General features: G+C 42.3%; 1 protein-coding gene across 2 annotated transcripts in view; it reads left to right on the forward strand.

Annotated features, from left to right (window-relative positions):
- LOC139534863 (serine/threonine-protein phosphatase 2A 56 kDa regulatory subunit beta isoform) overlaps positions 1-27,892 on the forward strand; it is a 49,447-nt gene that overhangs the window by 15,756 nt on the left and 5,799 nt on the right. For both annotated transcript variants that reach the window (XM_071334336.1, XM_071334334.1), the window contains exons 2-8: positions 10,823-11,019; positions 11,485-11,586; positions 11,904-11,996; positions 12,148-12,278; positions 12,499-12,558; positions 19,533-19,641; positions 27,647-27,700. In XM_071334336.1, coding sequence (XP_071190437.1) covers positions 10,823-11,019; positions 11,485-11,586; positions 11,904-11,996; positions 12,148-12,278; positions 12,499-12,558; positions 19,533-19,641; positions 27,647-27,700 — 746 coding nt within the window. The remainder of the gene's footprint in view (positions 1-10,822; positions 11,020-11,484; positions 11,587-11,903; positions 11,997-12,147; positions 12,279-12,498; positions 12,559-19,532; positions 19,642-27,646; positions 27,701-27,892) is intronic.

The raw sequence follows: 27,892 nt of genomic DNA on the forward strand, positions 1-27,892 counted from the left end.
TGTGCGCGCGCGTGCGTGCGTGCGTGCGTGCGTGCGTGCGTGTGTGTGTGTGTGTGTGTGTGTGTGTGTGTGTGCGTGCGTGCGTGCGTGCGCGTGTGTGTGTGTGTGCGTGCGTGTGTGCGTGTGTGTGTGTGTGTGTTTGTGTGTGTGTGTAGAAGAGCTGTATAAATCCATGTTATTGATTCATTCTGAATCTGAACGTATGATCCAAATTATGAACTGAACTGTATCCATATGTGTTGTCTGCTGTAATTATTGCTTGATTTACATTGTATTTATGTCGTTATGCACGGGGGGTTGTCCAAAAATAACACCCCTCCCCACCGATAAAGATATTTTTACATGACCCTCACCTTGTACTGAAAAATAATTGCACACCCTCCACCCTCAGAATTAACTCTAAATAATGTTCACGGCCACAAATAACAATAACTGTAGCGACCCTGTGTTTACAAACATGGATATCAAATTTGCCACTTCAGCATGCTTTTCATGGCACACTTGATGCCACGTAGGGCTATGGGCCAGAAGGTTGAGAGTTTGCCGACCACCACGGGCCAGCTCACCCTCCCTGCCTGTTTCAATACACTATGTTCAGAGCAGACAATAATCAGCTAGGGGGAAATCAGATTTTCACCATTTTGATGCTATATGTTTTATTATATAAAATATATGCAACACATTTCCAACCAACAGTTTTCTGTGCCAATGCACCACACAACCAATAAGCAAAGCAAACCGGCTTCAGGCGCTTCAATATCATGGCTTGCAATTTCAACACCACAATCAAAAAGAGACTCTAACCACATTTCCATCCACAGTTTTTATGCGAGTAAAGTCATACCGTATAAACAAAAAATCAAGACAGCTGTGATGGAAATAGGAGGTTTCGGTACAATTTAATAAATGCCGACAGATAATTAATTTGTTCAGAATTGTGAGATTTTTTTGTGTCTGTAAAATTAACTATGCAAGAAACGGTGGTGGAAACACCTTTATGGAAACACATTTTATGCTAAAATATCGCATCAACCTCTTTAATTATTTGTTACTTTTATTTGTTTTATTTTAAATTTTTTACTTATCTATTTTTAACTTAACACTTATTTTTCTTAAAACTGCATTGTTGTTTAAAGCCTTGTAAGTAAGCATGTCACTGTAAGGTCTACACCTGTTGAATTCGGTGCATGTGACCAATAAAAGTTGATTTGATTTGATGTTACATGTGCAACCGGAGGAAGAAAAAACTCTAGACCATCTTTACTCCAGACAGAGAGATGCTTACAAAGCTCTCCCTCGCCCTCCATTTGGCAAATCTGACCATAACTCTATCCTCCTGATTACTTCTTACAAGCAAAAACTAAAGCAGGAAGTACCAGTGACTCGCTCAATACGGAAGTGGTCAGATGATGCATATGCTAAGCTACAGGACTGTTTTGCTAGCACAGACTGGAATATGTTCCGGGATTCTTCTGATGGCATTGAGGAGTACACCACATCAGTCACTGGCTTCATCAATAAGTGCATCGATGACGTTGTCCCCACAGTGACTGTACATACCTACCCCAACCAGAAGCCATGGATTACAGGCAACATCCGCACTGAGCTAAAGGGTAGAGCGGCCACTTTCAAGGAGCGGGACTCTAACCCGGACGCTTTAAGAAATCCTGCTGTGTCCGCCGACGAACCATCAAACAGGCAAAGCGGCAGTACAGGACTAAGATTGAATCCTACCACACCGGCTTTGATGCTCGTCGGATGTGGCAGGGCTTGCAAACTATTACGGACTACAAAGGGAATCACAGCCGAGAGCTGCCCACTTCTATGCACGCTTCAAGGCAAGCAACACTGAAGCATGCATGAGAGCACCAGCTGTTCTGGACGACTGTGTGATTATGCTTTCCATAGCCGATGTAAGACCTTCAAACAGGTCAACATTCACAAGGCCGCAGGGCCAGACGGATTACCAGGATGTGTACTCCGAGCATGTGTGGACCAACTGGCAAGTGTCTTCACTGACATTTTGAACTTGTCTGTGACCGAGTCTGTAATACAAACATGTTTCAAGCAGACCACCATAGTCCCTGTGCCCAATAACACCAAGGTAACCTGCCTAAATGACTACCAGCCCGTAGCACTCACGTCCGTATCCATGAAGTGCTTTGAAAGGCTGGTCATGGCTCACATCAACACCATTATCCCAGTAACCCTAGACCTACTCCAATTTGCATACCGTCCCAACAGATCCACAGATGATGCAATCTCTATTTCACTCCACACTGCCCTTTGCCAACTAGACAAAACAAACACCTACGTGAGAATGCTATTCATTGACTACAGCTCAGCATTCAAAACCATAGTGCCCTCAAAGCTCATCAACACCTCCCTCTGCAACTGGATCCTGGACTTCCTGACGGGTCGCACCCAGGTGGTAAGGGTAGGTAAACACAAATCTGTCATGCTGATCCTCAACACGGGGGCCCCTCAAGGGTGCGTGCTAAGTCCTCTCCTGTACTCCCTGTTCACCCATGAGTGCATGGCCAAGCACGACTTCAACACCATCAATCTGTTTGCACACGACACAATAGTGGTGCAAACAACTATCAGGCCTACCTGACAGCCTATAGGGAGGAGGTCAGAGACCTGGCAGTGTGGTGCCAGGATAAGAACCTGTCCCTCAACGTGATGAAGACAAACAAGATGATCGTAGACCACAGGAAAAGGAGGGCCGAACAATCCCCCATTCTCATCGACTGTGCTGTAATGGAGCAGGTTGAGAGCTTCATATTCCTTGGTGTCCACATCACCAACAAACTGTCATGAGGGAACGACAACACCTATTCCCCCTCAGGACACTGAAAACATTTGGCATGGGTCCTCAGATACTCAAAAAGTTGTACAGCAGCACCATCAAGAGCATCCTGACTGGTTGCATCACCGCCTGGTATGGCAACTGCTTGGCCTCTGACTGCAAGGCACTACAGAGGGTAGTGTGTACGGCCCAGTACATCACTGGGGCCAAGCTTCCTGCCATCCGGGACCTCTATACCAGGCTGTGTCACAGGAAGGCCCCAAGAATTGCCAAAGAATCCAGCCACCCTAGTCATAGACTGCTCTCTCTGCTACTGCATGGCAAGCGGTACCGGAGCACCAAGTCTAGGTCCAAAAGGCTTCTTAACAGCTTCGACACCCAAACCATAAGACTCCTGAACAGCTAACCGAATGGCTACCTGGACTATTTGCATTGACCACCCCCCCCCCCCCCCCCCATTTTTACGCTGCTGCTACTCTTTGTTTATTATCTATGCATAGTCACTTTCCCTCTACCTACATCTAAATATTACCTCAACTAACCTGTGTTATTTTTCTATTTTTGTCTTTTTTTTATTCTTTTTTTTCCCTTCAGTTTATTTTTTAAAAATTCTAAAAACGGCATTGTTGGTTAAGTAAGCATTTCACTGTAAGGTCTACTGTTTTATTCGGTGCAATTGACAAATAAAATTTGATTTGATTTGTTTCTCAAACGTCAAATTTCAAACTTCTTCCAAACGTCACATTTCAAAGTGTTTAAGGTTAAGTTTAGGCATTAACTCAAAATTGTTAAGTTGAGGCATTAACTCAGAATGGTTAAAGTAAGGGTTAAAGTTCGGAAAAATTTCAAAAACAACATTCTATTGTTATCATGCAACCTTTCAAACCAGAGGCAGACGCTTGCACCCATCTGCCATTCCCGTCCACAACACAGTAGCAAAACCAAAACCTACTTGAAGGTAACAGTGCTCACTGTTGCCCCTAGTGGCCGGTTTCCACGCCATCTCCCTTCGTCTTCAGACATGGATGGACGTTGAATACGGACTTGTATCACGGGTGACCTGCCTGAATATTGATATAATAACCATCATATCGAAGTAAACTTGGAGTCACGCAATGATGTGGTGTGTGATCCTCCCACTACGACTCGGGAAACCATGCAGTTAATGTCAGTGTTAAATAACGTATGATGAACTTCACAGGGTGGTGAAAGTGCACGGTGATCTTTTAATGTTCCTTTCCAATAAATATTGAGTGTCTGATTCTGGTGACGTGATGGTAGATGCTTGACTGCTTGGATGCCATAATAATGTCATCATGTAGACTAGCCTAACAGCACAGCGAGCTGTTGGCTGGAGCGCATGTGCCATGACCAGAGTTGGCACATTTGCTATTTAACGCAAAAGTCTTTGTGACAAAACTATTGGTAGAGCTGAAAATGTGATGAAAACACACCGAACTTCAGAATTTTTATTCGGTACATGAAAACTTAAGAGAAAAAGTACATTTTGTGTGTGCTATGTTATCACATAGTGATTTTTAGTCTGTTTGGTGGAAACACCATTGGTGGGAAAATATGCATATTTTCTTTATGTGGATTTTTAAATATTCACATGAAAATCTTTTGCCAATTGAATGGAAGCCTAACTTATATCAATCTCGATAAACAGAAAATACTTCTGTTTGTAGGCCTATCCAGTATCGAAAGCTTTGTTTGACAATCTCCGAATGTCATTAAATCTTTCGGTGTTTTGTAACAGATGTTTCTTTCCATTTATCAGATGGCTGCTGCACAGTTTTTAGAATTAGAATTAGAATTATACTTTGGAAGAACGTGCGTAGGTAGCCTACAGGAGACTTTTGAAGTAGCCTAATTAGATTAAAACATTGCGACTGGTTGTGTTTATGCCACATATAAAAGGTAATACATTGTAAAATATAAATTACAAATCTTTAAGCTATATTAAAGAGTTAGGTTCTAGGTGCGCGAGGAGTAGTCGTATGGATTGGAGAGGAGGCAGAGCACCGTTAAGCTTTTCTTAATAACTGGGCCTGCTGGGAGGATATATCTTTGTTTACACAGGCAGCCCAATTATGGTATTCTTCTCCCTAATTGGTCTTTTGACCATTCAGATCAGCTCTGAAAAAGATCTGATGTGAACATTTATGATGTGATCGGTCAAAAGACCAATTAGTGGAAAAAAGATCAGAATTGGGCCGCCTGTGTAAACGCAGCTTATGTGGTCACATAGGACGACTTAGGAGAATGATGATCCGCAACAGACAGCATATCTCAGCATGAGAATTGAAAATACAGCCAGACTGGCCTGTTACTGTCCCTTTCCAGACCTTGTAAATTATCGAGTGTAGAACTGATTCAAATTGAATGAAACATTCAAATCACATCTTTTGCGCCATTATTCAAATTACATTTTCACTGCAGCCTGAAGTAGAATGTTGAAAATTGGTGCAGCTTTGAATTATTTTTTTTGTGTGGCATGAATACTAGTTAGCCTATTGCAGATCTGGACATGTACGATCCACATACTACCATTGTCACTATGAATGGTAGGTAGAGGGCAGGATATATAGTTAGACTGGTAGACCATATTGACCTGGTGGTATAGTAATAGTTAGCGCACGGAAAAGCGTAGTGCATAAGGGAAGTACCAAAACACCTTGATATACAGTGGGAAGAAAAAGTATGTGAACCCTTCAGAATTAACTGGATTTCTGCATAAATTGGTCATAAAATTGTATCTGATCTTCATCTAAGTCACAACAATAGACAAACACAGTCTGCTTAAACTAATAACACACAAACAATTATAATTTTTCATGTCTTTATTGAACACATCGTGTAAACATTCACAATGCAGGTTGGGAAAAGTATGTGGATTTAAAAACAGTCTGGCCCTCCTTTGGCAGCAATAACGTCAACCAAACATTTTCTGTAGTTACGGATCAGACCTGCACGATGGTCAGGAGGAATTTTGGGCCATTCCTCTTAATCAAACTGTTTCAGTTCCACAATATTCTTGGTTTGTCTGGTGTGAACCGCTCTGTGAAGGTCATGCCATAGCATCTCAATCGGGTTGAGGTCAGGACTGACTGGGCCACTCCAGAAGGTGTATTTCTTCTGTTCAAGCCATTCTGTTGTATATTTACCTCTGTCTTTTTGGTTGTTGTCCTGTTGCATCACTTAACTTCTGTTGAGCTTTAATTGGCGGACAGATACATTCTCCTGCAAAATATCTTGATAAACTTGAGAATACATTTTTCCATCGGTGATAGCAAGCTGTCCAGCCTTGAGGCAGCAAAGCAGCCCCAAACCATGATGCCCCCTAAGAAGAGACTTGCTTGGGCCAAGAAACACGAGCAATGGACATTAGAACGATGTAAATCTGTCCTTTGGTCTGATGAGTCCAAAATTGAGATTTTTGGTTCTAACCACCGTTTCTTTGTGAGACGCAGAGGAGGTAAATGAATGATCTCTGCATGTGTGATTCCCACTGTGAAGCATGGAGGAGGAGGTGTGATGGTTTGGGCGAGCTTTGCTGGTGACGCTGTTGGTGATTTATTCCGAATTTAAGGCACATTTAACCAGCATGGCTACCACAGCATTCTGCTCTGCAGCGATACGCTATCCCATCTGGTTTGCGCTTAGTGGGACTATCAGTTGTTTTCAACAGGACAATGACCCAACACACCTCCAGGCTGTGTAAGGGCTATTTGACCAAGAAGGAGAGTGATGGAGTGCTGCATCAGGTGACCTGGCCTCCACAATCACCCGACCTCAACCCAATTGAGATGGTTTGGGATGAGTTGGACCGCAGAGTGAAGGAAAAGCAGCCAACAAGTGTTCAGCATATCTGGGAACTCCTTCAAGACTGATGGACAATCATTCTAGGTGAAGCTTGTGAAAAGAATGCCAAGAGTGTGCAAATCTGTCATCAAGGCAAAGGCTGGCTACTTTGAAAATCTAAAATATTTGGTTACTACATGATTCCATATATGTTATTTCATAGTTTTCATGTCTTCACTAATATTCTACTATGTAGAAAATTGGAGAAATAAAGAAAACCCCTTGAATGAGTAGGTGTGTCCAAAACTTTTTACTGGTACTGTAGGTGAGGTGTATGCAAGCAGATGAGGAAATTTGACTAGGATGGAAGAAATTATGTAGCAAAACCTGCAAAGGGTGAATGTTAACCAGGGAAAAAACGCACTAGCCTCTTCTGTGCCCAAAAAAAACAACACACAACCCTCCCCATAGCAAAAAAAAAGTTAGACAACCCTGCCTTATTCTGTACCCACCCCAGCCCAGTACATTTTGGACTGTCCCTTATGTGGTGATGCTGTGTTGTGTTTTTTTGAGATGTAAGACGCATTTCCTGAAAGGGACATAATAAAGAAATTATTGTTCTATATCTTCTCTACCTCTCTTTCTCTCTCTCTCTCTCTGCCTCTTTCTCTCTCTCTCTCCCTCTGTCTCTCTCCCTTTCTCTTTCTCTCTCACTGCGTCACAATGTGGGTGAGGTTAGACAATGAGAGAGAGACGGAGGAGGGCTGCAGCTAAAATAGAGTGGCTCTTCGTCACACACACACACACACACACACACACACACACACACACACACACACACACACACACACACACACACACACACACACACACACACACACACACACACACACACACACACACACACACACACACACACACACACAGACAGACAGACAGACAGACAGACAGACAGACAGACAGACAGACAGACAGACAGACAGACAGACAGACAGACAGACAGACAGACAGACAGACAGACAGACAGACAGACAGACAGACAGACAGACACACAGACACACACACACACACACACACACACACACACACACACACACACACACACCCAGCCAAAACAGAAAAAGTGTTTTTTAAAGATGAGAGTAGTAGTTGCTCATCTCATTTAGGAAGCCACAGAGACAAGGAGGGAGGGAGGGAGGAGAGGTACCCAAGGATATGGAGGGAGGAAGGGGAAGAGAGTAAGACAGAAGAGCAACAGAGATGATGTCATCCTTTAAACCAGTATACCTCTCCCTTCTCTCTCTCTTTCCCTCTCTCTCACTCTCTTTCTCTTTCCGTTTCCCTGTATCTCTCTCCTCTCCCTCTGTCTCTCCCTTTCCCCCATCTCTGTCCTGTCTCTCTCTCTCTTCTACCTCTCTCTGTGGTAGTACTATATTTAGCTCTGGCTGTGTGTGTGTGTGTGTGTGTGTGTGTGTGTGTGTGTGTGTGTGTGTGTGTGTGTGTGTGTGTGTGTGTGTGTGTGTGTGTGTGTGTGTGTGTGTGTGTGTGTGTGTGTGTGTGTGTGTGTGTGTGTGTGTGTGTGTGTGTGTGTGTGTTGCCGGGTGTCTGAATCAGTGATGCTTCTTCATGTCTGCCCGTTAAAGGTGTCTGCACACCTTTAAACTCCCTGTTTTTTTCACGTTCTTTCTCTCTCCTGCCCTTTCGCTCTCTAGCTCTCTCTTTCTCTCTTTTCCTCTCTCTCCATCCCTGTTTCCACAAACTTACTGTCTCCAATTTAATTTGTATTTTTCTGACACTGTGCTCCGGAAGTTACAATATGTACACTTAGAAAAAGGGGTACTGAAAGGGTTCTTCAACTGTCCCAATAGGATAACCCTTTTTGGTTCCATGTAAAAATATTTTTAGTTCCAGGTAGAACTCTTTTCGGTTGTACCTGTGTAAAGGGTTTTGCAATGAACTTAATAGGGTTCTACCTGGAACCAAAAGGATTTTACCTGGAACCAAAAAGGGTTCTTCAATGGGTTCTCCTATGGGGACAGCCGACGAACCCTTTTATATTCTAGATAGCACCATTTTTTCTAAGATTGTAGCTCTCTCTCTCTCTCTCTCTCTCTCTCTCTCTCTCTCTCTCTCTCTCTCTCTCTCTCTCTCTCTCTCTCTCTCTTATTCTAGTTCGCTCCCCCTCTCTCCATCCCTTTCCCTACCACCCCCTCCTGTATCCCTAATCTTCCCTACCAAGCAAAAAGGTATCTTTAAATGATACCCTATTCCCTGTATAGTCCACTACTTTTGAACAGAGCCCCATGGGTCCATTGGGGACACACACTCTATTCCCAGCACAATTCCTTTCCTTGATACTGTAGCCCAGGGATGGGCAACTTTGATGGGGATTGGGGCTACAAAAAATTGGAACTGATCATGAGGCGACACAGTGACTTGCGGGTCTGCGTACCCACATCCATACCCACACATGCAGTCAAGTGATTTATGCAATCAATATATTTGTGCAGTTAAACTACTTAAATCTCTTAACTAAACCCCCTGTATATAGCCTCACTTTTGTTATTTTAGTGGTACTCTTTAAATATTTGCATGTAATATATATTTTTTACTTATCTATTTTTTATTTATAACTGCATTGTTGGTTAAGGGCTTGTAAGTAAACATTTCACTGTAATCAGCATGTGTGACAAATAACATTTGATTTCATTTCATTCTACCCTTAACCTTTTTAACATTTTACTGGCCCGCGTCTTGATGGCACAGAGAAATATTTCATACAATTCTACACATTTTGCCATGGGTTGCAGAGAAAATCTTAAGTTTTAAAGCAAGTTTTCTGGAATTCTACATATTTTACCATTGGGCAGAGAGAAAATTTAGCAATTTTACAACAAATTTCATACAATTCTACTCATTTTACCATGACTTATGCCATGTTAATATGGTATCTGATTGCGAGTGACTTACAAAATCAATGGGGAAGTCAGGGCCCCTGGGCATGTGCCTTCTGTGCCCTGTCGATATTTGGACATGATTACTCATTGGCCATGATAACTAGTTTAGATAACTGGCTAGACTAACTTACCAAGCTCATGATTGGCGCAGTGGTCTAGGGCACTGCATCTCAGTAATCAAGGCATCACTACAGACACCCTGGTTCACAACCAGCTGTGATTGGGAGTCCCATAGGGCGGTGCACAATTGGCCCAGCGTTGTCTGGGTTTGGCCAGTGTAGTCTGTCATTGAAAATAAGAATTTGTTCTTAATTGACTTGCCTTGTTAAATAAAAAAAATGTTTACTGACATGGCTATTTGAGTAACTGTCAGTGACTGACATACTGTAACAAAATAAAAACTGCTGATGCAAAACCACATTTTAAAATTGCATCTTGTGTATTCTACTACTCTAATTCTCAACAGTAAGTTGAGACCCAGACTGAGTTGAAAGAAAATGTAAACGTTTTGCCCCCCCGTTTTTGGAAATCGATCCGCGGGCCTCCGTGGGCCGTCAGTTGCCCATCCCTGCTATAGCAATACTCCTTTGCTCTCTCTCTTTCTCTCTCTTTCTCTCTATTTTCCCTCCCTTTCTCAATCTGTTCTTTCTGGTTCCTAGTTCGGCTCTTCTTCATACAATTACTCTCTATTAAAAACTGATTCGATTTCTCCTTCATAGTCTGACTATGGAGGGAGAGAGAGAGGAATGGATGGAGGGAGGAGAAAAGAAAGGAGGGGTGAGACAGAGCTCTACAGGTCGACCATTTTACTCGCATATGCACCTAAATGTTTTGCTGTGCGACCTGGAAGTTTTATTTAGGAGCACCAGTGAGCCAAACATTTTGGGGGATTCTAGCATTAATATCAAAAATATTTTTCACTGTGTTACAATTTTTTTGTTTGTGCGCATATATTTTTCAACTTAAGCGCACATGTGCTCCTTATAAAAAAGGTCAGCGTAGCCCTGTGAGAGGGAAGGAGGGATGGGGGAAAGGGTTGGAGAGGTGCGAAGAGGGGAGGAGTGGATGTACACTTTTAACAGAGACTTTGAACATTTAGTTCTCACAAATTACTGTTTGGTGTTACCTTGATGTGATCAAAAAGTGCAGCCCGTTGGTTTAACGGTTTTGACTGTTTGCAGGAGTGTTGTGTGTTTAACTTCTCCGTCTCTCCATCTCTCTCCCTCTCCCTCTCTCCATACCCCCCCAGATGCCCCTGTGGCAGAGCTCCATGACCTGTTCTGTAAGAAGCTGCAGCAGTGCTGCGTCCTCTTTGACTTCCTGGACTGTGTGGCTGACCTGAAGGGGAAAGAGATCAAACGAGCTGCGCTTAACGAACTGGTGGAGTCTGTTGCTACAAGCAGAGGAGTTCTGATAGAGCCACTCTACCCAGAGGCTATTAAGATGGTGAGAGAGGAGGAGTGAGGGAGGGAGGAGGAGGCAGGAGGGAGAAGAGAACGTGAGAGGAGAGAGGGAGGGAGAGGGGGGATAATAGTAGCGGAAAGGGGGTGGAGAGTGGATAGAGAGAAGTAGAAGAGTGGAGAAAGGGAGAGAGGGAGGGACGAGAGGAGGTGGAGAGATGTAAAGAACTCTTCAACCGGAGTGTAGAAGAAAATAAAGGATTGGTTGAAGGAGAGAGAGAAAGAGGGAGGAGAGGAAGAGGGACAGGACGAAGGAAAGAGATAAGAGAGAAAAGAGAAAGGGTTATGAAGTTCAGAGAAGCCTAGGTTCATTTATTTTCTATTCTCTTATTTTCATCCTTTTCCTTTCCTCCCTCCACCTCTCCTCTCGTCTCTTCTCCCTTTCTCCTCCTCTCCTCCCCTCTCCTCTCCTCTCCTCCCTCCAACCCTCCATCACTCTATCCTCTTTTAGATCTCAGTGAATATCTTCAGGACATTACCTCCCAGTGAGAACCCAGAGTTTGACCCGGAGGAGGATGAACCCACTCTAGAGGCCTCCTGGCCACACCTGCAGGTACACACACACACACACACACACACACACACACACACACACACACACACACACACACACACACACACACACACACACACACACACACACACACACACACACACACACACACACACACACACACACACACACACACACACACACACACACACACACACACACACACACACACATATATATGGGCAGTCATACGGTTAGAAACAGATTTGAAATCTATGTTTGTGAAGATGATTCCATCTATCACCTTCTGTCTTTTTTATTTTTTATTTAACTCTGTCTTAACTGTGTGTGTGTTCTCTGTGTGTATGTTTTCTCAGCTGGTGTATGAATTCTTTCTGCGTTTCCTGGAGAGCCCAGACTTCCAGCCCTCCATGGCCAAACGCTACGTTGACCAGAAGTTTGTTCTTCAGGTAAAAATCAATTTCTTACATGTCTGCCTCTTACAATATGTATTTCAATATGTCTGTCTCTGTTTGTGTATTACTCAAACTCTCTGGGTTCTGCATTATGATCATTTATTTCTCTTTCTCTGTGTGTGTGTGCGTGCGTGCGTGCGTGTAGCTGTTGGAATTGTTTGACAGTGAGGATCCGAGGGAGAGAGAGTACCTAAAGACCATCCTGCATCGTGTCTACGGCAAACTGCTCGGCCTGCGGGCATACATACGCAAACAGATCAACAATATCTTTCTCAGGTATCACACACACACACACACACACACGCACACACACACACACACCCACGCGCGCTCAGGTATACACGCATGCATGTACATGTACACACTCACTCACTCACTCACACACTCACTCACTAACACGCAAACTCACACAGACACTCATGTACACTCACACGTTAACATTGCAAATGATGCGTTTGTGTGACAGTGTGTGTGAGACCTGTCTCTGTTCTTCCAGGTTTATCTATGAGACCGAGCACTTCAACGGTGTGGCAGAGCTACTGGAGATCCTGGGCAGGTGTGTATCTTCTTGTATCACACACTCTTTACCCTTTATGTGGTGCAGGCACTCAAGTTCTGTTAGATCAATACATGTCACTGAAAGGTCTATGCACACTCTAGAGCATGTGTTCTTATTCCTGGTCCTAGGGACCGAAAGTGGTGCGCATTTAGCACTACACACTTGATTCCTCTAATCAAATCATTATTAAACCTTTGATTTGTGGAATCAGGTGTGTAGTGCTAGGGCAAAATCTAAAATGTGGAATAAGAAACACTAGTCTAGAGAGTGCAGACTGTAGACCTTTCCCCAAGGGAAAACCAATTTCGAATGAAAAATTATGAAAACCAGCCAACATTGCCGTCCTTGAGGACTGAAGCTGTGCATCTCCTCTACACTCTACACCAGGAATGTGCAACTTTGATGGGGGTGGGGGCCACAAAAAATCTGAACTTGTGTGTCTGCGCACCCACATCCATACTCACACATGCAGTCAAATGATTTGTGCAATCAATCCATTTGTGCAATTAAACTATTCTTAACTCTGTTAACTAAATGCATTATACCCTCCTAGCCTCCTACCTCGCGGGCAATTATTTTTACTGGCCCATGTCTTGAATGATGGATTAAAAAAAAATCGTTTTAAAGGGATAGTTTACCCAAATTACGAAATGACACATTGGTTTCCTTACCCTGTCAGAGTTTTAGCATTTGATGCACAAATGCCATTTGTCATGGGACAGATATTAGCATTTTTCAAACATCATGTTCAAAACCTCAATAAGTGACCTTTTTGAGCTTCCCAATCATTTATAAATACTTTCGGATGATTTGTAATTTTGTGTGAACTATCCCTTTCAAGCCAAATTGCAGTCAAAAAGGCGATTTCCCTGTGTTTTATATATATTTACACACTATGAGGTTGGAACAATAGTGTGACATTTTTTAGATGATGATGCCCTTTTAGTGTTTAGCTGTTTGAAAAGACCGCCCGAAATTTCAGCCTGCTTGGGTAGTTTGGAGTTTTGGACTGCATGGTGTAATTAGTTAATAGACCAATAAGAAAGAGAGTTCCAAACCTCTCTGCCAATAACAGCTAGTTTTCAGTTTTCCCGTCACGCTCAGACCACTCCCAGACAGTCTTAGCAAAATTATTACTTGAGAAATTACACTTTGCTACGAAGCTATTTTTGTTTATTTTTTACGATTTTATTTGAAAAAAATCACTATAAAGTACTTACATGTAACCCAGAAATGATTTGATATTGAATAAAAGCAGCTGCATTGGACTTTTAAAGTACATTTTCTGCAATTCTACAAATTTTTTCCATGGCGTGGAGAGAAAATTTAGCAATTTTATAACAAACTTCATGCAATTCTCCTAATTTTGCCATAGGGCAGAGAGAAGAAAATAGCACATTTCCTGCAATTCTATCCGTTTTGACGTGGGGTGGAGATACATTCTTGCAGTTTTAAAATACATTTCCTACAATTCTACACATTTTGCCATGACTTAGCCATGTTAATATGATATCTGGGTGAGAGTGACTAATAAAATCATTGGGGGCCTACTGGAGGTCAGGGCCCTGGTCGGTATTTGGCCATGATTACTACAAGTTTAGATAGCTGGCTACACTAACTTACCAATCTAAAAATTGTTAGCTGACATGGCTAATTGAGTGACTGTCAGTGACTGACATAACAACATTTCGATGCACAGACAAATTTCGAAATTGCACTATTGCAAGTCTCAACAGTAAGTTGAGACCCCGAGTAGAAAAAAAAATGTAGGTCGGATTGTTTTTGGAAATTGTTTTCCGCGGGCTGCCAGTTGCCCCTCCCTGCTCTACACAGTTTCTCTTTCTCCCTTACAACAAGTGACACACACTGTTTATCTTTCTCCCAAGTCAACAAAACATACCTTTGATTTTAGGTTTCTTCATGCTGTGACTGAGAGATTGAGAGATAGAGAAATGGAGGGAGGGTGAAGGAGTGAGGGAGTGAGTCAATGTTTTGGGGGAAGGAGGGGATGTGGGCTTCAGGTTGATGCTGACTGAGTATTTATAGACCCACCCACAAACTCACTGATAGATAGAAGAAAAAGAGAGCGAGGGAGAGAGAGGGTGGACAGAAAGAGACGGGAGGGGGGGAGAATGAAATAGAGGGGTATATAGGGGTGCCGTAGACAGAAGAGAGAGGATGAGAACGGGAGGATTAGAGAGGGATGCGATAGAGAGAGAGGCAATAGAGAGAGGCAGATATAGAAAAGGAATGGAAGAGAAAAACATTTGTTCTATTTTATCTTCCATAGCTTCTTCTCTCTCTTTCATTCCTCAAATAGGAAGAGAGAAAACAAGGGAAGAATAAGGTCGATTAAAGGATTTTAAAAAATGATAAATGGAAGACAGACACAAATAACAACTATGTGAGAGTGTGAGAGAGAGAGAGAGAGAACTATACATACCTCTGCCTAAACATCAGTGCCACATGCAGGGGTGCAACTTTGGTTTTAGAAGTGGGGGGAGGGGACATAATAATATATATTTTTTATCAGATAAACACTCCAAACAGCCTACCTAGCCACTCTGAGGTGTCCGCAAGCATCTGGCAAAAAATACTTGAATCAGTAGAGAACCCATTGTGAGGTTTTGGTCACCAACCAAGAATTCACAAAATGGGACAAACACCAAATTGAGACTCTGCAGAGCAAAATTAGGCTAATTATCAAAATCCAGAAAAGACCCGATAAATTCTACAACCACCTAAAAGGAGGCGATTCCCAAACCTTCCATAAAGCCATCACCTACAGAGAGATGAACTTGGAGGAGAGTCCCCTAAGCAAGCTGGTCCTGGGGCTCTGTTCACAAACACAAACAGACCCCACAGAGCCCCAGGAGAGCAACACAATTAGACCCAAACAAATCATGAGAAAACAAAAAGATAAGTACTTGACACATTGGAAAGAATTAACAAAAAAACACAGCAAACTAGAATGCTATTTGGCCCTAAACAGAAAGTACACCGTGGCAGAACACCTGACCACTGTGACTGACCCAAAATTAAGGAAAGTTTTGGCTATGTACAGACTCGGTGAGCATAGCCTTGCTATTGAGAAAGGCCACCGTAGGCAGACCTGGCTCTCAAGAGAAGACAGGCTATGTACACACTGCCCACAAAATGAGGTGGAAACTAAGCTGCACTTCCTAACCTCCTGCCAAATGTATGACCATATTAGAGACACATATTTCCCTCAGAACTCCCTCGGACCCCAGACCTCACAACCATAAAGGACAATGGGTATTTTTAGCCAGATTCTAATTCTATGTCGAATTTTATGTTCCTTTTGATGGCATAGAACGCCCTTCTTGCCTTGTCTCTCAGATCATTCACAGCTTTGTGGAAGTTACCTGTGGCACTGATGTTTAGGCTGAGATATGTATAGCTTTTTGTGTGCTCTAGGGCAACGGTGTCGAGATGGAATTTATATTTTTGGTCCCAGCAAACTGGACCTTTTTTGGAACACCATTATTTTGTCTTACTGAGATTTACTGTCAGGGCCTAGGTCTGACAGAATCAGTGCAGAAGATCTGGGTGCTGCTGTAGGCCCTCCTTGGTTGGTGAAAGAAGCACCAGATCATCAGCAAACAGTAGACATTTGACTTCAGATTTTAGTAGGGTGAGGTTGGGTGCTGCAGACTGTTCTAGTGCCCTCGCCAATTCGTTGATATAGATGTTGAAGAGGGTGGGGCTCAAACTGCATCCCTGTCTCACTGCAGAGCCCTGTGGAAAGAGATGTGTGTGTTGTTTGCCAATTTTAACCGCACATTTGTGTACATGGATTTTATAATGTTGTATGTTTTTCCCTCAACACTGCTTCCATAAATTTGTATAGCAGACCCTCATGCCAAATTGAGTCAACATCTTTTTTTAAATCAACAAAGCATGAGAAGACTTTGCCTTTGTTTTGGTTTGTTTGGGTGTGCAGGGTGAGTTTGTGGTCTGACGTACGGGAATTTGGTGAAAAGCCAATTCGATATTCGATCACTACATCATTTTCACTGAGGAAATGTAGGAGTCTGCTGTTAATGATAATGCAGAGGATTTTCCCAAGGTTGCTGTTGACGCATATCCCACGGTAGTTATTGGGGTCCAATTTGTCTCCACTTTTTGGTTCCACATTTTGGGGAAGATGCCAGAGCTGAGGGTGATGTTAAAGAGTTTAAGTATAGCCAATTGGAATTGGTGGTCTGTGTATTTTATCATTTCAGTTAGGATACCTACAACACCACAGGCCTTTTTGGGTTGGAGGGTTTGTATTTTGTCCTGTAGTTCATTCAATGTAACTGGAGAATCCAGTGGGTTCTGGTAGTCTTTAATAGTTGATTCTAAGATTTGTATTTGATCATGTAGAGCGCATTCGGGAAGTATTCTGACCCCTTCACTTTTTCCACATTTTGTTACGTTACAGCCTTATTCTAAAATGTATCAAATAAAAAAAAATCCTCATCAATCTACACACAATACCCCATTATGACAAAGTGAAAACAGGTGTTGTAGTCATTTGAACATTTAAAAAAAGAAATACCTTATTTACTTAAGTACTCAGAACCTTTGCTATGAGTCTCGAAATTGAGCTCAGGTGTTTCCTTTGATCATCCTTGAGATGTTTCTACAACTTGATTGGAGTCCACCTGTGGTAAATTGAATTGATTGGACGTGATTTGGAAAGGCACAATCCTGTCTATATAAGGTCCAGCAGTTGACAGTGCATGTCAGAGCAAGAAACCTTCCAGATGGACAACCATCTCTACAGAACTCCACCAATCAGACCTTTATGGTAGAGTGGCCAGACGGAAGCCACTCCTCAGTAAAAGGCACATGAGAGCCCGCTTGGAGTTTGTCCAAAAGGCACCCAAAGGACTCTCAGACCATGAGAAACAAGATTCTCTGGTCTGATGAAACCAAGATTGAACTCTTTGGCCTGAATGCCAAGCGTCACGTCAGGAGGAAACCTGGCACCACCCCTATGGTGAAGCATGGTGGTTTAGCAGCATCATGCTGTGGGACTGGGAGACTAGTCAGGATCGAGGGGAAAATTAACGGATTAAAGTACAGAGAGATCTTTGATTAAAACCTGGTCCAGAGCACTCAGGACCTCAGACTGTGGCGAAGGTTCACTTTCCACTAGAACAATGACCCTAAGCACACAGCCGAAACAATGCAGTACTGGCTTCGGGACAAGTTTCTGAATATCCTTAAGTGGCCCAGCCAGAGCCTGGACTTGAAACCGATCGAACATCTCTGGAAAGACCTGAAAATAGCTTTGCAACAATGCTCCCCATCACACCTGACAGAGCTTGAAAGGATCTGCAGAGAAGAATGGGAGAAACTCCCCAAATACAGGTGTGCCAAGCTTGTAGCGTCATACCCAAGAAGACTCAAGGCTATAATCGCCGCCAAAGGTGCTTCAATAAAGTACTGAGTAAAGGGTCTGAATACTTATGTAAATGTGATATTTCTGTTTTTTTATTTTTAAAACTTCTTAGGGATAGCCCCCTTTTTTTCAATTTTCGCCTAAATGACATACCCAAATCTAACTACCTGTAGCTCAGGTCCTGAAGCAAGGATATGCATTGTCTTGGTACCATTTGAAAGGAAACACAGTTTGAAGTTTGTGGGAATGTGAATTGAATGTAGGAGAATATAACACAATAGATCTGGTAGAAGAAAATACAAAGAAGAAAACAACCGTTTTTTTTCTAACACCATCTTTGAAATGCAATAGAAAGGTCCCAGTTCTAGCCATCACTCTGGTTGTAATTCCGATGGTGTCTACAAGATGGCAGAAGTGTATGTGCAAAGTTTCAGATGGATAACTTGAAGTATGAGAAAACTTTATGACATTTAGTGTGAAGTCACCCAGGTACATTTGGGCAAATCGTGAAGGAGGCATTTGCATTCATATTACATTTTTCTGCAAGAATATCGTCAAATCTGTATACTTGGACTTTGAACGAGCTTTTACAGTATTAGTAGCCATATTATAAGTTCAACATTTGCAAAAAAAACAGTTTTCATAACTTCATAACTCTGAATATTCTTATAATTTTTGTCCAAAAGTTAAAGGCATGCTGTCGTACAAGATTAGTAGCTACATTTCACGACCGATACAGGGTTTCTGGGTACCCCCGTAAAGCCCAGCTCTTTGGCTATCTAGCTAGCTTTGTTTGACCCCGGTTGTTCAAGTGAAGACTGCCCGCGTCATCGGCGTGCCATGTAGGCATCGCTATCTCACCAAATATGGTGTCCTATAGGATATACTACACCCCTAATGATATAGTGAAGTCTGGTTACGTTCTAGGATCTCTGAGGAATACATACAAACATGATTTGACTGGTTGAAACAACGTATAGGGTTAGATTTTCAGATTCCTTTCTTTGCAAATTGAACAAGTGGAAATACAAAATCGATCATGCATGCTATATGGACCTTTTTAGGATATGAAAAAGGATTCTATCTAACAAAACGACACTTCATGTTATCTCTGGGACCCTTTGGATGATAAATCAGAGCAAAATGTATGAATTTAAGAACACATTTCACCGTCAGAGGTGAATTTATCAAACCTATCGTGGTGAAAAAGTGTTTTGTTGTTAGGAGCTCTCCTCAAGCAATAGCATGGCATTTTTTCGCAGTAATAGGTACTGTAAATTGGACAGTGCAGTTATATTAACACGAATTTAAGCTTTCAGCCAATATAAGACACTTATATGTACCGACATTTGTTGTTTCTCTAAAATCTGCGATCGTAACAAGGCTCTGCATGATTTACAACTTTCCCGTTGACCGGACGCCTTTCCTACATTTGCAAACATTTCTAAAAACCTGTTTTTGCATTCTTTATCAAAGAATTTGTCATTGTTGTAAATTTCCTTAGGCTGTCTGCTTGAAATTTTTGATTTCATAGGGAAGCTTCTCTCTCTGTCTACAGCATTATAAACGGGTTTGCTCTGCCCTTGAAGTCGGAACACAAACAGTTCCTGGTTCGAGTCCTGATCCCTCTACACACAGCCAAGTCTCTGTCCATCTTCCATGCACAGGTCAGTCACTCTCTCTGTCTCTCTCTGACTCTGTCTCTCTCTGACTCTGTCTCTGTCTGTCTCTTTCTCTCTGTCTGTCTGTCTCTGTCTGTCTTTGTCTGTCTCTGTCTGTGTTTGCCTGTCTCTCTGTCTGTCTCTCTGTCTCTGTATGTCTGTCTATCTCTGTCTGTGTCTCTGTCTGTCTGTCTCTGTCTGTCTCTCTGTGTCTCTCTCGCTCTGTCTCTCTCTGTCTGTCTCTCTCTCTCTCTGTATGTGTCTGTCTGTCTCTCTCTCTGTCTGTCTCTGTCTGTCTCTGTCTCTGTTTGCCTGTCTCTGTTTGTCTGTGTCTCTGTATGTCTGTCTCTGTCTGTGTCTCTTTCTCTGTCTGTCTTTCTGTCTGTATGTGTCTGTCTGTGTCTGTCTGTCTGTGTCTGTCTGTCTGTCTGTCTGTCTGTCTGTCTCTGTCTTCCTCTCTGTCTTTCTCTCTGTCTGTCTCTCTGTCTGTCTATGTGTCTGTCTCTGTATCTCTCTCTGTCTCTGTCTGTCTCTGTCTCTCTCTCTGTCAGTGTCTATGTCTGTGTCTCTCTCTGTCTATGTCTGTGTCTGTGTCTGTGTCTCTGTGTCTCTGTCTCTGTCTGTCTCTCTGTCTCTGTATGTCTATCTTTCTCTCGCTCTGTCTGTCTCTCTGTCTCTGTCTCTGTCTCTGTCTATGTCTGTCTTTCTGTCTGTATGTGTCTGTCTGTCTGTCTGTCTGTCTGTCTGTCTGTCTGTCTGTCTGTCTGTCTGTCTGTCTGTCTGTCTGTCTGTCTGTCTGTCTGTCTGTCTGTCTGTCTGTCTGTCTGTCTGTCTGTCTGTCTGTCTGTCTGTCTCTGTGTGTGTTCCCCAGTACTAAGAGTTAAAGGTGCGCTATGGAGAAATAATTTTCTAAAATTCGAATACTTCAGGTAATTTTTTTATATTTAACCTTTATTTAACCAGGTAGGCAGGTTGAGAACAAGTTCTCATTTACAACTGCGACCTGGCCAAGATAAAGCAAAGCAGTTCGACACATATAACAACACAGAGTTACACATGGAGTAAAACAAGCATACAGTCAATAATACAGTAGAAAAATAAGTCTATATACAATGTGAGCAAATGAGGTGAGATAAGGGAGGTAAAGGCAATAAATAGGCCATGGTGGCAAAGTAAATACAATATAGCAATTAAAACACTGGAATGGTAGATTTGACAGTAGATGAGTGTGCAAAGTAGAAATACTGGGGTGCAAAGGAGCAACATAAATAAATACAGTAGGGGAAGAGGTAGTTGTTTGGGCTATTTATAGATGGGCTATGTACAGGTGCAGTGATCTGTGAGCTGCTCTGACAGCTGATGCTTTAAAGCTAGGCTGAGCGATAAGTGTTTCCAGTGTCAGAGATTTTTGTAGTTCGTTCCAGTCAATGGCAGCAGAGAACTGGAAGGAGAGGCGGCCAAAGGAGGAATTGGCTTTGGGGGTGACAAGCGAGATATACCTGCTGGAACGCGTGCTACGGGTGGGTGCTGCTATGGTGCGAGCAGAGATAAGGTGGGACTTTACCTAGCAGGGTCTTGTAGATGACCTGGAGCCAGTGGGTTTGGCTACGAGTATGAAGCGTGGGCCAGCCAACGAGAGCTGGCCTTCTCGTTGGGGGCCAGTTATGTGACAAAACAAGGAATTATAGTGTGGAAAATCATTCTATAATCTAAACCGCTGTGAAATATATTTTCCATAACCAAAATAAGTCACATTTCTATGTGCATTTGGTTGGGTTGCCCAAAAAGTTACACATTGCAGCTTTAAATATTAAATGAGAGAGACTGCATTGTGCACCCATGACCACTAGAGACCGGCCTGGAGTCACACTACAGACTGACTGCACATCCAGCTGTGATCACAACTCACACTTTCCTCTTATAGACACACACAAGCAGTATCTGTGAATGTGTGTCTGTGTCAATGTGTAGGTTTCTATATATGTATGTGTGCTCTATTCAATCTGTATGTTTGCATCTCAGCCTTGGTGTGTGTGTGCATATATATGTGTTTGTGAATGTGTCAGTGTTTGTGTGTGTATTCTGAGTATAAACGTCAGCTTGCCCTACATTTCTCTCTTCAGACTCCATGTATTATTTATTAACACACACAGCACGGCCTGCCAAACACACATGCTCTCTCGCTCACTCGATCTGTTTCCCAGTACTAAGAGTTAAAGGTGCATTATGGAGAAATAATTTCCTGGTTGCTAAAACTCTACTACTTCACCTAATTTCAGGTTATGTGACAAAACAAGCAAGTATAGTGTAGAGAATCATTGTACAATCTGTACAAAGCTTCAGAACGGGAACCATAGAAATAGCGCGCACAGAACAGATCTACCGCTTCATTGACTTGCTTTCAGAATGACAGATCTATAACTCACATTTCTATGTGAAATTTGTCAGGTTGCCCAAAAAGTTTAATATTGCCTCTTTAAATATTAAATGAGACTGTAATGTGCACCCATGCCCACTAGAGACCGGCGTCGAGTTACACTACAGACTGACTGACTGCACATCCAGCTGTGATCACAGCTCACACCATCCTCTTATACACACACACAACCAGTATCTGTGAATGTGTGTCTACGTGTAGGTTTCTATATGCGTATATGTGCTCTATTCAATCTGTATGTACTTGTATGTGTGCATCTCCGCCTTGGTGTGTGTGCATATATGTGTGTTAGTGTGCATGTATTCTGAATCTAAACGTTGGCTTGCCCTGCATTTCTCTCTTCAGACACCATGTATTATTTATTAACACACACAGCATGGCCTGCCAACCACACAAACACACAGTTCCCTCAGGGAAAGAGCATGGTTAGCAAACCCCATTCACTCCAGCTAGGATCAGCTCAAACTGCCCAAATAAAAACCATTAGCAGTGCTGGTAGGTTGGTTTATCTCAAGGGTATTCAACTCTTACCCTAAGGGGTCCAGAGCCTGCTGGTTTTCTGTTCTACCTGATAATTAACTGCATCCACCTGGTGTCCCAGGTCTAAATCAGTCCCTGAGCAGAGGGGAACAATGAAAAACGCAGTGGAACTGGCTTTGACTTCCAGAGTTGAGTTTGAGGGGTCTATTTGGTCTGACAGAACAGTTTCTGTTTTCTTACTACAAATGTGCCTCTATCTTTTTAAAGGGATACTTCAGGATTTTTGCATTGAAGTCCTTTATCGACTTCCCCAGAGTCAGATGAACTCATGGATACCATTTGTGTGTCTCTGCATCCAGTATGAAGGAAGTTTGAGGTAAGTTTTGTGAGCCAATGCTAACTAGCTTTAGCACAATGACTGGAAGTCTATGGTATCTACTAGTATGCTAGCAGTTACCATAGACTTCCAGGCATTGCGCTAACGCTAGTTAGCAATTGAGCTAACTGTTGTTAGCAAATACCTTCAATCTGCACGCAGAGACATAAATGGTATCCATCCTCTGGCAAAGTAGATAAAAAGGTTTCATTTTTAAAATCCTGAAGTATACTACATTATTATTATTATGACCTCATCACTGAAAGATAAGATGTTTCCCTCTACAATACCCACTAGTCGCACAGGACTAAATAGAAAAGAGTGTACAAGACCAGGCACTAAATCAGACTGAGGGAAAAAGAACATCATCAATGATGTACTTTTTTTACACAGAAGATCATACAAAATGATTGCCTGATGATCTTCTTAACTTCCCAATACCATTCTGATTTCAGTCACTTCAAATCATACTTCCTTCAGATTGAAAAACGATCAAATATACTGTCAGACTGATTTGTAATTGACTGTCATAGCCCCAATATCAAAAATATTTTGATATCAAAATGGGGCCAAAAAAGTTTGGAGCCCATGGTCTAGCTGGTTCTGTTGGCAGACCAGCGTGGTCTAGCTGGTTCTGTTGGCAGACCAGCGTGGTCTAGCTCAGGGGTATTCAACTCTTACCCCACGAGGGCCGGAGCCTGATACTTGTCTGTTCTACCTGATAATGCATTGCATCCACCTGGCTTCCCAGGTCTAAATCAGTCCCTGATTAGAGGTGAACAATGAAAAAAAGCAGTGGAACTCAGAGTTGAGTTTAAGGGGTTTAGCTGGTCTGACTAGCATGGTCTAGCTGGTTATGCAAAAACACAGTGAAGGCTGGTCACCAGCAAAAACACAATGATGCTGGTCTATGCTGTTTTTTTCAGCAAGGCGGGAGGGAACAATGGCTTGTTTCTCAAATGGTACCCTATTCCCTATATAGTGCACCACTTTTGACCAAAGCCTTTGGGACCTGGTCAAAAGTAGCGTACTACTGATAATAGGGTGGGGATTCTGGTTAAAAGTAGCCCATGGTTTAGACCAGTGTTTCCCAACTCCAGTCCTCCAGTACCTCCAACAGCATACATTTTTGTATTACTCCCTGACAAGCACACCTGATTCAACTTGTCAACTAATCGTCAAACCCTCCATGAGTTGAATCAGGTGAGTTTGTCTGGGGCTCCAAAACAAATATGTGTGTGTGTGTGTGTGTGTGTGTGTGTGTGTGTGTGTGTGTGTGTGTGTGTGTGTGTGTGTGTGTGTGTGTGTGTGTGTGTGTGTGTGTGTGTGTGTGTGTGTGTGTGTGTGTGTGTGTGTGTGTGTGTGTGTGGTTCGGGGTACTCGAGGACTGGAGTTGGCAAACACTGGTTTAGGCTGCTGTATTTCAATTTTTAAAGTCACCAGTTGTCACCTCTTATTAGCCTGGAACTACAAACACCATAAACTCTATCCTAACAGACTACAATACCGATAATCCCTCACCTAACAACAGAAAACAACTCTGTATTTACCCTAGGCTTGTCACTAATCTGACTTTAATACTTTAAACGCTTCAACTCCTGTCTTATTTTAATCACTGGTTCTTTCCTGCTTTTCTCATTCATCCCTCCCTCCATTCACCCTCTACCTCCGCTCCAACCCTCTGTTGATCTTTCCATATAATGTGCATAGGGAGTAAGGGATGTAGAAAGTCAGGGATGAAGAGAGAAAGAAAAGTGAAAAAGATGGAGAGAGAGGGGAAAAGGTGAATGGGAGGCAGAGAGGTAGAAAGTGAATGAATTATAGAGAAAAAGAAAGTGAGACAGATAGTAAGGAAGAAATATACAGAGAGAGAGAGAGAAAGGAGAGGTATAAGCTCTATGTCATATACCCTCAGGGCAGGCTGTGACATCACTCCTTCCGAAGTAAACACACACACTCCGTCGCCACGGTGCCCACTCGCCATGGCAACGCGCCTAGGCGGAGGGGCACCAACTTGGAAAACGTATCTTTCCGATCCTTAGAGCAGTAATCCGGTGGGATCAGGGTTTTACATCCCATTGTATTCACACTCTAGGGCAGGGTTTCCCAAACTCGGTCCTGGGGCCCCCCCTAGGTGCACGTTTTGATTTTTCCCTAGCACTACACAACTGATTCAAATAACCAACTCATCATCAAGCTTGGATTATTTGAATCAGCTGTGTAGTGATCGGGCAAAAAAACAAAACTTGCACGGGGGGTGGGCCCCAGGACCGAGTTTGGGAAACCCTACTCTAGGGAACATGTGTGTGTATGGGTGTGTATTCTGACTCTAGGGAATGCCACAACAAGAAAAAATTACAGATTACTGCAATACCACTGCTCATAACACGACACATGGGGTGTGAGTGTGTGCAGTGTTTGTGTGTGTGTATACACACACAGTATTTGAATGTGTGTGCGTGCATGCGTAAAATACAATATTTTAATGTGTACACAGTATACAGTACTCCCAGCTAGCCCATTTGATTCCTTGGAAGTTGTTGGAATGTACGCTTTTGGTTTCCCATTGGTTCTGGGAACAGTCTCCTGACTGGTAAAACTGAATGTTTTTAAATGTTCTGGGAACTTACATTTTTAGGTTGCAGGGAGGTTCTGAGGACATTTTACTATGGTTCCTTGAAAGTTTTCCTGATAGGTTTAATTAACGTTCTGAGAACCGGAATTAAAGGTTATTTGGAGGTTTTTTAATAATTTCCTTTAAACTTTCACTGAATGTTTCAATAAGACTTTTAATAGCACTGCTAGCCCAGCTAGCACATAATGTTCTGAGAACCATATGTTTGTCAGAGCTTGGTGAGAGCATGGTTGTCCAATGGTTATTTTGCATACAACCTTCCCACAACATTCTGGGAATGGTGCAGGATACTCAGCTAGCACATAATGTTCTGAGAACCATATGTTTGTCAGAGCTTGGTGAGAGCATGGTTGTCCAATGGTTATTTTGCATACAACCTTCCCACAACATTCTGGGAATGGTGCAGGATACTCAGCTAGCACATAACGTTCTGAGAACCATGTTTCTCAGGTGGGAATTTCAGTACTTCATCATAAAGTTTTTTACAGGTTTTACATTCCTATTTAAAGTAATGTTCTCTGAACGTTCAGAGAACGGTAAGATACCATGTTCTTCTGTGGGAATTTCAATACTTCATCATAAAGTTTTTTGCAGGTTTCCTTGTGGTTCTATTTAAAGTCATGTTCTCAGAACAACAAACCACAATAAAACATGAAGAATGTTTAAAAAAAAAAAATACATTATTTTCAGCGTCAGCAAAACTCTCTCTATCCTCTATCTTGTTAACCTGTCTATCCCCAGCGTTCCGCTAGTGGAACTCCTCCCACATTCCACTGAAAAGGCAGAGCGCGAAATTCAAAAAATATTTTTTAGAAATATTTAACTTTCACACATTAACAAGTCCAATACAGCAAATGAAAGATACACATCTTGTGAATCCAGTCAACATGTCCAATTTTTAAAATGTTTTACAGCGAAAACACCACATATATTTATGTTAGCTCACCACCAAATACAAAAAAGCACAGACATTTTTCACAGCACAGGTAGCATGCACGAAACCAACCAAACTAACCAAGAACCAACCAAACTAACCAAGAAACAACTTCATCAGATGACAGTTCTATAACATGTTACACAATAAATCTATGTTTTGTTCGAAAAATGTGCATATTTGAGGTATAAATCAATTTTACATTGCAGCTACCATCACAGCTACCATCAAAAATAGCACCAAAGCAGCCAGAGTAATTATAGAGACCAACGTGAAATACTTAAATACTTGGTGTACAGCAAATTAAAGACAAACATCTTGTGAATCCAGCCAATATTTTCTGATTTTTTAAGTGTTTTACAGCGAAAACACAATATAGCATTATATTAGCTTACTACAATAGCCTACCACACAACCGCATTCATTCATCAAGGCATTCATCATTCATCAAGCCGGAGATAGTAGTCGCCTATAACGACAGCTTTCCAGAAGGCAATTCCAGGTCCATCCTCGCGCTTTCCAGAAAACAGGAAATGGGTGACACGTCATTCCAAGAGGATTTATTCCACCTCAGACCAAGATAAACACCCCATATCTTCTCTCACTGCCTCTTGACATCTAGTGGAAGGTGTATGACGTGCATGTATACTAATACGTATCATGCCCATTTATAGGCAGGCCCTAGAACAGAGCATCGTTTTCAGACTTTCCACTTCCTGGTCAGGAAGTTTGCTGCCAAAACGAGTTCTGTTTTACTCACAGATATAATTCAAACGGTTTTAGAAACTAGAGAGTGTTTTCTATCCAATAGTAATAATAATATGCATATTGTACGAGCAAGAATTGAGTACGAGGCCGTTTAAATTGGGCACGATTTTCCCCCAAAGTGAAAACAGAGCCCTCTGTCCTCTTTGAACTTTTAGGAAACGTTCTCTTAATGTAATACTTTTTTTTTTGTGAAGTTCCTTAAATGTGCTGAGCAACTATACGGCGCCATTCCCAGAAAGTTATGGGAAGGTTGAATGCAAAATAACCATAGGACAACCATGCTCTCACCAAGCTCTAAGAAACATATGGTTCTCAGAACATTATGTGCTAGCTGGGCTGTGTGTGTGTGTTAACCTGCTGTATGTATCTACCACTCTACAGCTGGCGTACTGTGTGGTCCAGTTTATGGAGAAAGATTCTACTGTCACAGAATACGTAAGGAACACCTTTTCTGTCATTTAGGGTTGGAAAATTACAGTAACTTTCCTAAAAATCCCATGCCTTCCAGAAATCCTGATTGCAGGATTTGCAGGATCGTTTACCGGAATTTTGCAACCTTACTGATGTTAGTCACTGCTCACAATGGAAGTTCCAGTATACATAAAACACTGTAACACCTTGCTGGAC

This window comes from Salvelinus alpinus, chromosome 11, assembly GCF_045679555.1.
Source record: "Salvelinus alpinus chromosome 11, SLU_Salpinus.1, whole genome shotgun sequence".
Classification (NCBI taxonomy): domain Eukaryota; kingdom Metazoa; phylum Chordata; class Actinopteri; order Salmoniformes; family Salmonidae; genus Salvelinus; species Salvelinus alpinus.